At 37.6% G+C, this 14,546-nt stretch overlaps 1 protein-coding gene across 5 annotated transcripts in view; it reads left to right on the top strand.

Annotated features, from left to right (window-relative positions):
• SUPT3H (SPT3 homolog, SAGA and STAGA complex component) overlaps positions 1-14,546 on the top strand; it is a 478,084-nt gene that overhangs the window by 356,189 nt on the left and 107,349 nt on the right. For 4 of the 5 annotated variants that reach the window (XM_070418489.1, XM_070418491.1, XM_070418488.1 and 1 more), the window contains exons 7-10: positions 3,947-4,022; positions 9,542-9,654; positions 10,657-10,764; positions 14,250-14,417. In XM_070418489.1, coding sequence (XP_070274590.1) covers positions 3,947-4,022; positions 9,542-9,654; positions 10,657-10,764; positions 14,250-14,417 — 465 coding nt within the window. The remainder of the gene's footprint in view (positions 1-3,946; positions 4,023-9,541; positions 9,655-10,656; positions 10,765-14,249; positions 14,418-14,546) is intronic. The other variant, XM_070418486.1, reaches the window with a different exon arrangement.

Genomic DNA, 14,546 nt, shown 5'->3' on the forward strand with positions numbered 1-14,546 from the left:
CTGAAACCTATATGTTGATGTTGACCAGTGTCACCCCAATAAATTTAATTTTTTTAAAAAAGAAAGAAAGAAAAAGAGCACTGCTGATGCTTAAAGAAGTCACGGAGTGGGTGGAGCTGACAGATGACAACTGGTCTCGCAGATACGAGAGCTGACTAACCCAGCAGTGACCTTACATTCATGTGGCAGTCTGAGATCAGAAGAACATTGAGTAATTTGAGAATGTTCAGTATGAATAAACACTATGATAAACCTACTCTGATGATTCAGTGATATACCACAGACTAGGTCATTTAGGACCCAAGTTTTACTTTATGAACTGTATGCTTTAAATTAACTGTTTATCTTAAAGGTTATGATGTCACTGTATGTAAAGAGTAGGCATTGTTATTCTGATCCTGCTGCTTTACTAGGTGTGTGATTTTTACCTCTTGCATCTTTTCCAGAGATGTTTTTACTGTGGCAGGAGTAAAACAGGACGGCCAGTGTGTGCTTCCGTGGGGATTAGAACAGGTCATCTGCATAGAGCAGAGGGAAAGTGGAAATAGGACAACACAGAAAATAAAAGCCAAACTTATTTAATCGTTGGCCAGTGTCTTGATTTTTTATGGGTCTTTGGTTAAAAAGACTACCTACCCTCTCTGGAATTCATACAGTTTGATTACTGATATTACAGTTTCTGATTTTAGATCAGCAAGAATTTATATGCATTTCTTTTGCCTCAGTCCGTCAATCCATCTGCCCAGTCATTCAGCGAGCCAGCAAACATTTACCGAGGCCCAGTAAATCCAAGCTAAACATTGGCCAATACTTGATTATAGAAGCAAAACATAGTTACTGTTTTTAAAGAACACAGAGTCCATGAAGGTTAGGTATTTCCTTTCTTCTCCAGGACTTAAGGTGATAGTGTAAGGACAGGAGGTAGTATAAGCAGATGCTGAATGGCGGTAATTGTTTTATAAGGCACATTGGTCTCTCTTTTTTGGTTATTTGAAACAATTCATGGGGAAGAGAGAGGCGTCGCCCTCATCATCCTCACCTCCCCGGCTATGTCTGATTTCACGTTGAGCTCACTGCACCATGCTCCGAGCAGTGTGCATGCTTTTCCAGGCCACGGCTCACATAGAAAATGGTAATATTTTCATGCCCCACCAAGGTCAATGGACAAGGCAACTTTTAGCCAGATACCACCTCTGGGGTCCTGCACCCCCGCCTTTTGTGGCTTCCAGAAGGTGGAAGAGAAACAGTGACTCCACACACCTGTGGCACCTTTGCAGCATCCAGTACACTGTCAGGTTCATCACAACCTGTGCCCTCGGCACTCCCTGGGCTGTGCCTTCTTTGCTGAACCAGGGCCCCACTAATTTTATTTTCTCATGAATAGTTTGGGCATGTTAATTATAGGGGCTACAGGACATGTTTTAGTAACACAATGTATAGAGTTTACAGAATTCCAAAGAAAATTATTGGAGGTATAAAGTACTACAGGTTGGAGACAGCTTTTTATAATGAAACTAGGTGGCTCAGGAATCAGTAGGCCTAGACTTCTGAATTCTCCCTGGACCTCAATTTCCTTATCCTTAAAATGAGAGGATGGAACGAGGTGAAGGTTAAGCCACCCTCTAGCTCTAACATGCCATCATTTTGTATGCCTATAAATCTTTGCTGTTGAGTCAACTGCTTTGCACTGTTTGCTGTGTGCTAGGCATTTAGTGAATGGTTCCATGCATGCCCAAGGGCCAGCTTCATGGCACTCCCGAGATCTAAGGTTACTGCTTAGGTGACAGAGGAATTGAAATCAAACTAAGATGCTGAATGAAGAAAAGAGAACAGACACTGAAGACAGTGTCGAGAAGGAATGAAGCTAGCTGTAATCGTTGAAAGGCTTTTAGTGTCTCTTAAATGTAATCAGATGATAGGCTTCGTGGCTCAGAATCTTCCAGCTAGCTACACACCTCAATTATAGCTGGAAGCCTGGCAGCCTTAACCTCTTAGGATAAGTACTCCCAACTCCCATTTCTAGAAATGCTTACTGTTGGGACATCAGTGACCTAAGCATAGATGTATAAGTCAAATCTTGATTATTCAACTTGGTAGAAGAAAAGTTCATCTTAAGAATCCCGTTCGGAACTTTGTCTTTTTCGTGCTTATCTAAGCCCTTTCTGTCCAGCATGTGTTGGGTGGATGAGGCTGCCTCGCTGAAAAGTAGCAAAGAAGACAAATAGTAATGCTAGACAATCACTATTTAAAAGACTGGCCGCGTTATGGTGATAGCCATTTTCCCTGATTCAGACTAAAATGGTAGCACTTGTTCATTCGTGAATGTTTGTTTATTTACCATGTCAGATATTTTCTAGAAATTCAAACCTGAGAAGTTCCTGCTATAGTCAAACTCAGACAGACAGACATGATAGAGTATTATCAGTCTTAGAAGTTTTAATAAGCACAATAGTAATTGATTTATGTTCAAAACACAAAAATTATCCCATCCTTATTTCCTATTCCCCAGTAGCAAAAAATTGTTTCAGTTACGTTTAAAAAGGACAAAACTAAGTCATGCATTCACATATCAAAAAATACTTCTAAGTACATAAAATTCACAAAGTATCGTACCCTTAAGGACCATGATGTTTCGTATCCACACACAAGGATGCATACACACACACACACACACACACGTGTGTAATATTTACATGCATGTGCTCAGAAAGGATACTTGAACTATAGAGTAAATAAACAAAAGTCTTGGTTTGTGTCAGTGCATATATGTGTTTGTATGTGTGTGGGAGATTAGAAAGGAAAAAAAAGAGACGGAGGGAGGGAAGGAAGAGAAAGAAGGGAAAATGTACTCAGTGGTCTTAGAAGGAACCACAGTAGTTAGTAAATGTTAACTTGCCTCCCACCACCCCGTCTATATCTTTTCCGTATTGGGCTGAAACTAGTGTACCATTGCTCATCCCATCACCTGATATATCATTGGAGTTAAGTTGATCACTCCCCCCAATCAAATGAAATGAAAAACAGAATAATTTTAGTTTAAAAAATATAAAAATATCCACAGACATTGTAAGTGGTACTTATGTAGTCCAACAATTATGATAAAGAAAACTTGCTGAAAGTCCTTCCAAAGCAGAAAAAAATTAAAATCTCAGGGAATTTTTTTCCTTTACTGGCCAGAAATTCATTCCAAGAAGTACCAGCCTGTCTCATTTCAAAATGCTTCCCTTGCCAAGGAAGCGGAAGCGGTCGTATTCTTTCCCACCAAACTGTGGGTGAATTATAATTATCCTACCTCGTGTGGGACAATGAAGCAGCAAACATCTGCTCTACTGAATCAGAAACCCACGAGTGAAGCTATACCAAACTGTGAGTCATACCTGGACTCAGATGAAAGGATTTGTGTTGTGTTTACCTTTTTCTTTATTTTCTTTGCAATTTAAAATATGGATTTGTTAGCTCTGGCTCCATGTTCTAACTGAAGGGAAATCTATGGATCCCATTTGTTGACTCCTATTTAATATTTAAAAATCCCAGCTTTAGGGCAGATGGACCATAATCATTAATAACAATTTTCCTATGTGACTGGTTATTGTCTTCTCACAGTTTTCTTTCTTTTCTTTTTTTTTTAAATTAAAGGATGGTACAGTTTAGAAAAGTTAGAAGCGCACAATCTGAGAAGTGAGGTCCTTTGGTTTCTTCTTCCACTATAATGACAATAACAGAGGAGTGGAAAATGGTATTTTAAACTTTATTTCCAAAAGAAACAAGCTTCAAAACGGTTACTTTTAATTTTATGTGTCATGGTATTTTGGGTAGTGCTAATCTATTCGCCAAGAGTAAGGCAAGGAACATGGAACTTCAGTTCTAAGTTTTAGCTGTGAAAACATATACAATAGTCTAGTTGCTTTCAAAGTGTTTTTGTGCTTTTTTTATTTTTGTCTATTAGAGAGCAGAAAGACAAACTCGAATTATGGATTCAGCCCAATATGCAGAATTCTGTGAAAGTCGACAATTGAGTTTCTGTAAGTAAGCCTTTAACTTTACTTCATTATATGTTTAAGAGAGTGTGTGTTACAGATATAGCAAAGTATGACACAATCTGTTCCTTGGAAATTGGTGAATTTAATATATGCATAGTTATAACTGCTACAGAAACAGCCTCTGCATTGTTGGGGAGCCTATAAAAGGTTTTACCCCACTCTACTGTTTTGCAATTAATGTAGTAAGAGATTTTAAAGGGTCTGAGTAATACACAGAGAGCTATGTTAATTATTCACATAGATTTTAGTCAGAAAAATTCCTTTGTCTTAATATTCCCATTTTCATTTCAGTTTCTTAGTCATATTTACTCTAGTATTGCTGATTGTACTTGATCCATAATGGACTCTCTTGGTACAGTCATGACATTTAAAAGCCCTTTATACATATTAATAGATACCAAATTTTCCATTTATTTACACATACTCATATTGCCACAGGCAGACCAAAGAACTGTTAGCCAAATTCTTTATTCGTGCTCTTGTAATACTGACCTGGTGGTAAATTAGTGCTGTCCCGACAATGCACCCAGGCTTACTACAAGCACATTAAGGCTCGTGATAAATAGGGGGCTCAATTGTGTAGCAAAACATCCTCCCAGCAACCGTTCGGTGATGACTAAGACTCTTGGGGTAAAGGTCAAAGAGTAAGTGTGATGAGAAGTCCAGTTGAAAATCTGACAAAGTAGCACATGACCCTGGTTTGAGGGATTATACACACAATGGTGTCTTTAAACAAAGAGCTGTTATGTGGTCACAATAACAACGTGTTTGATTTGGAAAAAGAAAATGAGAGCTTCATTTATAGATCATAAAGTGCAAATAAATGACACATTTCAAATAGTGCCGCATGTAAATGTCAGTAAAATATAGGAAAACATGTTTTGGAAGATTTTTTTCCTAACTAAATATACTTTGCAGTCTGACTAACAATTTGGCATCATACATCTGTGAAGCATTAAGTAAATGACACTTCAGATCATGGCAATTTCAGCAAATGAAAGGTTTTTGTATTGTAATTTTTAGGTTTAAAAATGGCATTCAAGTCTTTTATAAGTATAAATTTCCAGTTTATAAAGTAACATTTAGTGCTATTGAACTATTTTTTAAAATCATATTTTAAATTTAATTCACTTAAAGGAACAGAAGTGCTATTTTCACATTAAAACATATAGTCATTGAAGTGTTCTAATACATCTTTTATTTGATAATTAGAGTTTTAATAACTCCATTTTCTTGTTTGTAACTCAATAATAAACTGTATCGGGTTAAAAGTTAATATTTTTCCTTTCTTTACAAAATAATTATAGTATAAACAGTATATTATGCTTAATTTTTTTTTAATTTAGAGAAGAGAGACTAGAGCCTTTAAAAATGTTTCTTTATATGTTACCCATGGGTGCTTCATTATGAAACCTTAGTGGGAGAATCTGTTTTATATGCCAAAGTGCTGTGGTTGGGAATGCTGAATCCAAGGGGGCCAGCAGATTCAGAGCTGATACCCACACTGGTCAGACTGTTGAGCTCTCTTCCTTCCTCCCCTTCTGATAAACTACTGGGATATAGGAACTGTGATAGATATGTCCTCTGAAGTAGTTGGTCATAGCATTCATGAATTGGGACTACTGGTGTGTTTTATCTTTTTTTCTCTCTCTTTAAAAAAATTGTAGTTGATGTTAGAGAGAGGAAGGGAAAAAAGGGCAAGGAGGGAAAGGGAGAGAGGGAGAGAGAGAGAGAGAGAGAGAAAGAGAGAGAGAGAGAGAGAGAGAGAGAGAGAGAGAGAGATGTGAGAGAGAAACATAGATCTGTTGCCTGCTACCCGCAACACGGGTATGAGCCCTGACCGGGAATCAAACCTGCCACATTCTGGTGTACAGGACAGTGCTGCAGCCAACTGAGCCACACCGGCCAGGGCTACTGATGCATTTTAAGGTAACAAATCTAGAACTTTATAGGATGAGGTTAAGTTGTAGAATTGGGATACTGGTCAAATTCACTAGTCTTTTGTTTTATATTTATATGTCAATAGTTGTTTCCCTTAAAGTGTTTTAAAGTCTGATATTAATTTTAATTAAAAAACTTTAATTCAGTTATAATTTTATAAATCTTTTTCCAATCCCTTCCTTTCAATCTTTTGTTTAATTTGTGGGTTTTGTAAACAAATATCTAGGCTTTCTTTTTAGTCAGTCTAAGGGTCTCTTTGTATTTTAATTGATGAATTTAATTTAGATGTAATTATAATCTGGGTTTATATATGCTGTCTTGTTTTCTCTTTTAAATTTACTGTGTTTTTTTAATTTACTTTTCTTCCTTTTCTTTGTTCTATTGGACCAATTGAGTTTTCTTCATTCCATTTTCCTTAACCAATTTGGATATTATGTATCCTATTTGATTATTTTAGTTGTCACCTTTAATATTTTAATATACATCCCTGAGATAAATTTTTTAAAGTTGATAAGTATGTAAACTTGCCTTCTCAGCCTTGTTAAAGCACTCATTTTTGTCTTAAAATGGCTTTATTTTCCCTTCATATTTATTGATTTTTCTTAATTTTTTTGAGAGAGAGGAAGGAAGAGGGATAGAGAGACAGAAACATCGATGAGAGAAAAACATCTATCAGCTGACTCCTGCACGCCTCTTTCTGGGGATCGAGCCTGCAACCTGGGCATGTGCCCTGACTGGGAATCAAATTGGTGATCTCTTGGTTCATAGGTTGATAGTCAGACACTGAGCCACACCAGCTGAACTTTTCCTCATATTAAAATGATAGTTTAGTTGGGTAGAAAATTGTAGACTAGTAGTTATTTGTTAAAACATGATTCCATTGTCTTGTAGCCTGTATTATTGGTAAGAATTCTATCTACTTGTTCTATATTTTCCCTGTCGGAGAAACTAAGAGAATGAAGATATATGACCTCCAGGCCCTCTGGTATATGGGGAAATGTAAAGGCTGGCAATCCGAAGCTGACCAATGAATATTTATAGAAGGAAAGAAAGAAAGAACTTCTACTATAAAAGATCCTAGGGAAAACCATGCCCTCTAAGGAAGACTGTTCTCAAGTAACTAAAATTTTTATGTGAAATTATTATATATGGTTGTCCAGCATGGGCTGAAAACCCAGGTAGTATGAGAAAGCTAATAATCCTAAGAACTTTCAACCTTTCAGGATTCTATTTAAATTGTTGATCAGTGTCCAGGGTTGCCCTTTCTCCTCAGATATTGAGAAGAGGGGTGAAGGAGAAGGAACTCGTCCATTCTGATGCCCCCTCACTTCTTGATGGAAACAAACTATCATGACTCAGAGCATCTGTGCCTCCTTTTCTAGAACCAACAATACCCTGAGAGGGTCCATCTCTGAGCAGTTTTGCTCTGGGTGACAGGGAGGGAATTAGCTCAGAGCATCTTCACCTCCTGCTGGAATAGCAGTTACCCAAGTGGGTGTATGGGACCCCTGTGGCTTTTTTAGATGTATAAAAAGGTTTGCAGCCTACCCTTCTATTGAAAAATATCTTTCATTTGTTTGTTTGTTTATTCTTTAATTAATTTATCCTAGAAATATTTACTGTGAGTCTGCTAATGCCAGGCACTGTTCTGGGTGCTGGGATATAATGGTGGACACATGATTCTTGTCCCTGTATTCTCAGTGCTTAAAATCTAGAGAGAAAGTTCTAATGCTCTTGCTTAGGTGAACAGGTCTGATGGAATACTAAGAACTATTCTTTCTCTCACTTTTAAAATAAATTTTTTAGAGCATAGTCACAAGATATCTGTCTCTGTGTTTTGAACAGTCTGTCAGAGGGAGAAATGAATAAGGTACATTTTATTGATCTTGCCAAATTGCTGCCTGTTAACGTTAACTTCAGAAGTATTCCACATATGTTAAACAAGTGTTTGTGAGCTATTGCAGCTTACTAGTTAGATGGAATGTTGCATGTCAGAGAGCATTTGGAAGATTGGTTACTTTAGGGAGATAGCTTTAAGGGGGATTACCATAATTCTGCCACAGTTGACAACTTTGGATATGTGCTTCGATAGCAGGACTGAAGGTCTTCTGTGATTTATTTAGGAAAAAACTCTTCTGTATGTGGAATCCATGAAGACTATATCTGTGAGGATCAAAACATCATGCTTTGAGTTACTGTTAAGTGTTTTATAGACCTGTGGGACCAGATTAATCAAAAGAGTAATTGTTGGGGTTTTTTAAAGACGATTATGTTACAGACATGATAAAATCTTCATTATCAATCTTTTCCCTCTAGGTTAATAGTTAAATTAGTAATAACTAATGAAGGCTCTGTATCTAGTTAGACTCTGCTTAGCACTGTGGCACTTCAGAGAGATTTTATGGAAGATTCCCTTTATTGTTAGATATACTGAGAGACAGACCCATGGTGTTTGCCCACAGAGAACTTATAATACGGTTTGAGAAACTATAAGCAGACAGGAAAGGATAGCTGATAAGTTTTCAGTAGAGTGGGGAACTATATCTTTGGTCAGTATGGGCAGGATTCATATGAATAAAGAGTGATAGGAGGGCAATCCATGGAGGGAAAGAAACAGGGTTGAACACAGAGAGAAGATTATACTCAAGGCCAGGTGACATTTTCATAGGGAATAATATAAAGGCAGGTTGGATTAGTCCAAATGGTTTTGAGAGTCAGGTTTAAGAATTTGGACATCTTTGTAACAAGGAAAATGTAACCACAGTATTAGATCGGGCCAGGTATCAGTTTATTCTATTTAATTCTAAATTCGCTACCTTAAGCCTATTCTAATAAGAGACACATGTTGAAAGGTATTATAAGTACAATTTCTGTACATTCCTTTTTTCATCACAGGTTTTTTTTTTTCTTGCAGGGTTTCCCCCCACAATAATAAATTAAAGTTTTGGCAAGAAAGTAACTCTTTTGATTATTGTTGTAACATAAGCTATGGTCACTGTTAACTGAAAACTTTCTGACATATTGGGAAAAGTGCTAAACATTAAGTGGCTTTGTATACTATGTTATGTATCATGAATATAAAATAAAGGACCCAATGCATAAGAAATTTCTTGGGGCTAGAATATCTAGATTAATAAAACTTCAAAAACATTGTATATTGTATGCATTATCTTTCATATGCAATTTTGAAGAGACATTTTTCACTTTGTGATAGTAATTTGCAGTATTAAAACAGTTAAAGCCCTAGCTGGTTTGGCACAGTGGACATTGCATTGGCCTGAGGACCAAAGGGTCCTGGGTTCGATTCTGATCAAGGGCACAAACCTTTGTTGCAGGCTCCTCCCCAGCCCTGGGGGGAGCGGGTCATGCAGGAGGCAACCAATCAATGTGTTTCTCTCACATCGATGTTTCTTTCTGTCTTTCCCTCTCTCTTTCACTCTCTCTAAAAAGTCAATAGAAAAATATTCTTGGGTGAGGATTAACAAAACAAAACAAAAAAAAGCACTTCAAAAATTAAATTTTCTATACTTATTTTTGTTGTTGTTGTTTTTACTAACTAGCCAAAAAAGCCTCCAAATTTCGAGATTGGTTGGACTGTAGCAGTATGGAGATAAAACCCAATGTTATCGCTATGGAAATTTTGGCATATTTAGCGTATGAAACTGTGGCACAGGTAAGAATTCTAATCTGTCATATCAGCCCTTACATGGCTGCTTTCTCCTTAGCCCTGTCCATGACTCCACCTGCTGCTCCACCAGGGATGAGAACACCCAGGAGTTCTGCTATGACAATCTTACCATTTTCGGAGATTTAGTTCAATTGTGTTTCTTTGTTTCCTCAGCTCTATTGGTGGTTAGGGTAAAAGTAACTATTTCTTGCAACTTTATTCTAACCAGAAATAAAACCCTACATAGTATTTCTCAATATTGAATTCCAAGCACACATCTGCCATGTTTAGAGATTATTTTCGATCTCCAAATACTTTTCTAAATATGTTCAATCTACTGGAATGGGTGCAAAAATCTGAGTCTAGACTCCATTCTCTAACATGGTCTTTAGACCACAAGCATTAGAATCTCCTTGGTTCTTGTTTAAAATGTAATTTCCTAGGTGACACCCCAGAGCAGACCTACTGAATTAGAGTATGAGGGCTTTGTATAATTTCAGTAGTAAAAATATTCTCTGTAAAGCAGCATATGCCTAAAGCCCAGAAATCTTTATTTTAAAATGATTGTCTAGTGCAGTGATTCCCAAAGTGGGCGCTACTGCCCCCCAGTGGGCGCTGCAGTGATCCAGGGGGGCGGTGATGGCCACAGGTGCATTTGGGGCGATGAGTAACTGCTATTAAAATTTTAAAAAAAATTAATTTCCAGGGGCTGAGTAATATTTTTTCTGGAAAGGGGGCGGTAGGTCAAACAAGTTTGGGAACCACTGGTCTAGTGATTATGAAATAAAGTTTGTGAACCACTCCACTGGAGGTCAGCATATATCATTTCTGTCCATGGGAAGTCCGTATACCAGTCAATGAAAGCATGCGTTCATGTCCACAGTACAGACTTTTAGGCAGACAGTATTCTCAATGACATTTGGAATGGACTGCGTTTTGTTTGCCACTTCAGTGACAGGTTATTGTTCCCAGTTACCTGACTTTGTTTCCATTGCTCCGATCTCCTAGTTAGTGGATCTGGCTCTACTTGTGAGGCAGGACATGGGAACCAAGGCAGGAGACCCGTTCGGCCACGCCATTTCGGCCGCCTTCATTCAGTATCACAGCTCTGCCGAGGTAAGTATCGAAAAATCTGTCTGGCACTTTTATGGATTTTTTCCTCATTTCCAATATTTATACAAATAGTTCTTTGGAAAAGGTTATGTTGGCATTTATGGCCTTTACTCAAAGAATCTGAATTCAGTCAACATTCAAACAAATATTTATTGAGAACCTGCTATGTGCCTGATCCTAACATCCACTTAATACTATGAACTTTTTCCTTGTCTTATTTCACTTTCCTAGCCCTTCAATTAAAGAGAGATTGTTACAGGGCATTTCTCATTTCCATGGGAGATGAACCACTGGTTTTGGTAATTGAATACCATTGAAAAAAGTTATCTATCTCTTTGTGCCTCACGGGTGAGAGGATTATTAGTCATATAATATTAGTTCCTGACATTTATTGATGATTTTACATTCTAGTTATTGAACCATCTCTAAACATGGTTTATAGAAGCACAGCTCCATTTATCCTTTGGTGTAGATTGGCCCTATCCTGTGAGGATCACATCTCTTCTGACCCAGTTTCTCTTGCTGAGATCCCCACCTATGGGGACTGCAGTCTTCGTGCCCACTTTAAGGCTTTGTATAACTTCAGTATAAAAAATATTCTCTGTAAAGCAGCCTGTGCCTAAAAACCAGAAATGTAGTATCATCCATTGAATGAATTTACTAATATTTGACCTTTTCTACTAGCAGTTTCATATAATTCAATCTAAGAACCATAGAGAAGGCAGCACAGAAGTTAGGTTAACATCTACAAGTATAATTGTGAAGTAAGCTGTAGATTAAGTTGGGTGAAACATATAACCTAAAAATGGATAAGCCCCTTTGATAATTTGATGAAAACTATAAACCCTTTCCTCATAAACACATTTGCAGATTTTGTATACAACTTCAGGGTGTTCAAAGACCCTCTGAAACCATTCTATGGATCTAAGGGATCTGTGAACCCTAGGGACTCCAACTTTAAGTAACCCTGCTCTAGGTTACTTAGTAAGCCCATGACTATATATGTCTATACAGCATATTATTACAGGCCAAAAATTTGACATCTTTTTATGCTCCTTAAAGAATCATATTGGCTTGGAATCCAAGTAGAAATTAAAATGTTTACACCTATTAAAAATCCTTTTTTTCTTGGGAAAGTTCATACATCATTATCAGTCAACATACTTTTAAAGTCCCTAAAGATTACCCGGTTGATTAAACACTATTTGTTTATGTTACAAGCCCAAATTATGATGTCAAAGAACACCCTTTAAAAGGTCTTTGGTACATGTTCCCTTTATGAATATGCATATAAGTATGCTTTTCATTAACATCACACAAATTTGTTGTAACATTTCTAATTGAAGAAATGTACAGTGAACATAACAAGCCTAGTTTTCTCTTAACATTCAAGGATTGCTTGCATGGCTAGGAAAGTTCTCTATTTCTTCCCTTTCTTGGTTCTCCAGGGTGGCCGAGCAGCCCTGGGCAGCTGCTCAGCAACCACAGCCGCTGTTCCCAGCTACCAGCAGTTAGAAAAATGGTCTATGTGTGCTGGGCTCCTGGGCTCTCTGGGAGGTGCAATCAGGAGTTTCAGAAAGCATCCTGACTACATATGTTAGTACAAACCCCAAACTTTCCTCTTGCCCATCAGACACCCATCCTCCTAGGTGACTGGTAGTCAAAATGAACATTCAGGGGGACTGGGAGTATTCAGAGCGCTGGTCACCTCACTAAACGCAAAGAGAATGGCCACTCCAAAGTCAGAGTCTTACTCATCACCATTACAAATCAGCAACCAATATCAGGGCCAGCTTTAAGGACTTAACCTCTTTGGATGCAAACGGGAACTCTGGAGACTGATATGATCTCTATTCAGGGAGGTAAACAAACAAGGAAAGAAATGAGCAAGCACACACAGTTCAAGATGGCATATACTAATTTCCAAATGCGTGGCATAGACAGAGTGAAGGTAAAAATCACTTCCTAATTATAATCAAAGAAGACTTCAAAGAGGAAGCTGGGTGTTGAAGGAGAGATAGGACTTTGATGAGACAGTAAAAGTGGAGAGAATACTCGGCCTCAGAGGCAGCATCAGTATAATTGTACAAAGAAAGAAAAATCTCTGATTAAAATATTCAAGGAAAGGACTCACTGGGGAGGGGTAGTAGAAAGTCAGATTAGAAAATTAAGGCCTTAGACACTTAGCTATTAAGGAAGGAAATGTTGAAGATTTGTTGGCTCAAATAGGTGTCTGAAGAAAATCCAAGTGGAGGTGCTATGTACAGTGAATTGGAATTGGAAACTTAAGGCATGAAGTTAATACAAAATGCATTCTATCTTAATGATTATCATTTCTTAAGCATTAAGTGTTATAAAGAACTGAGCTATTTCAGTTTGGGTTTCTCATATTAAATTAGCAAGTTTAATAGTAATTCAAGTTAATTTTCTAGATTTTTTTTCTAGCATATGGCTTATGCACAGGAAGCAATGATTTTTAGGAGCTATCTTGTTTTTCCTAAGGACACCTTATGCCAGATTAGCTTTATCCTTCCTGTTTGGTAATGTTCCTAGGCATGCAGATCAAAGAAACCAATATCTGAATTTCAGCAAAACATTTTACAAAGTTTAGCGTAATTTTTTTTAAATTATAGAGAAGTGTAGCGAGTAGATAGTATGGTTAGTATGTATGGTTGATAGAATGACAGGTTATTAATACCATATGTAAAAAAGAGACTCTTATTTGCCTATAAATTTCTTAGGAGCCGATATTATGATGTTACAGTAAGGAAGCTTGCTTTGTTTGGATTTAGTGTTTAGGCACCATCTTATAGGGTGGAGGTTGACACACAGTGGAGGATGTCTAAGGAGAGTGAACAGGGAGTGAAGGAACCTGAAAACATGTGCCAGTGGTTGAAGGAACCAGAGGTGTTTGACCTGTAGAAAAGGCTGTGAAGTATAATGATTTTTAAATGTTTGAAGTACTTCTACATAGCAGAGAGAATAGACTTACAGTCATAGCCAATGAAACCAGATAGATGAGGGGTTTCTGAGAGAAGGAAGGAATTAGATGTGGGAGGAACCAGCGAGGTCTCTACAGTGACCCTGAGACACTGGGACAGGGCTGGTCAACACTGATACAAAAAAATGTCTGAAAGGTGCCCAGTTTTGGGGGGAAAGTTTAGAGGTTCCTTTTGAAACATGTAAGTTTTAAACGCTAACAAAACTTCCAGGTAGAAATGTCTATATCTGACAAAGTCCACAGGAAGTTTAGAAGCTGTATCTGAGGACTCCTGATTATATCTAAATGATTAGACAAATTATACATGAAGATATTTAGACCCTTTAGGGGCAAGATGGAGGCACCATTCCTGTGAACTTGGTGATAGTAAGTTGTGTTTGTATATTTGTAAGCTTCAACTAGTGTTAAATTCATGAGATACTAAACAAAATCAAATGTTAGGAGAAGTCCTGGTCACTTGATTTCACAGCCACATCTCTTTGGGCAGGGATCTTGCATGAAGTCCTATCCAGACTCCCCTGAGAATACACCTCCTCCTACACCAACAGCTCCATCCTCTGGACCACAGCATGCAGGGAAAGCCACAGCAGGATCCCTCGGGAATGGGAGTGCTGGACAAGACTCAGCAAAAACCAAGCAAAGAAAAAGAAAAAAGGTCAGTGATTTTTTTCTCTCTTTCTATTTTTGAGAGAAAAGCCTTGTTGAGTCTTTTCAGAGATAGGGAAAATGTGCTGTTTGTCTCATAATTCAAATTTTCAGAAGCAGCCAATTTATACTTAATCAT

This window comes from Myotis yumanensis, unplaced genomic scaffold (genome assembly GCF_028538775.1).
Source record: "Myotis yumanensis isolate MYYU_CA2020_CCGP unplaced genomic scaffold, mMyoYum1.0.hap1 SCAF_6, whole genome shotgun sequence".
Taxonomy (NCBI): Eukaryota; Metazoa; Chordata; class Mammalia; order Chiroptera; family Vespertilionidae; genus Myotis; species Myotis yumanensis.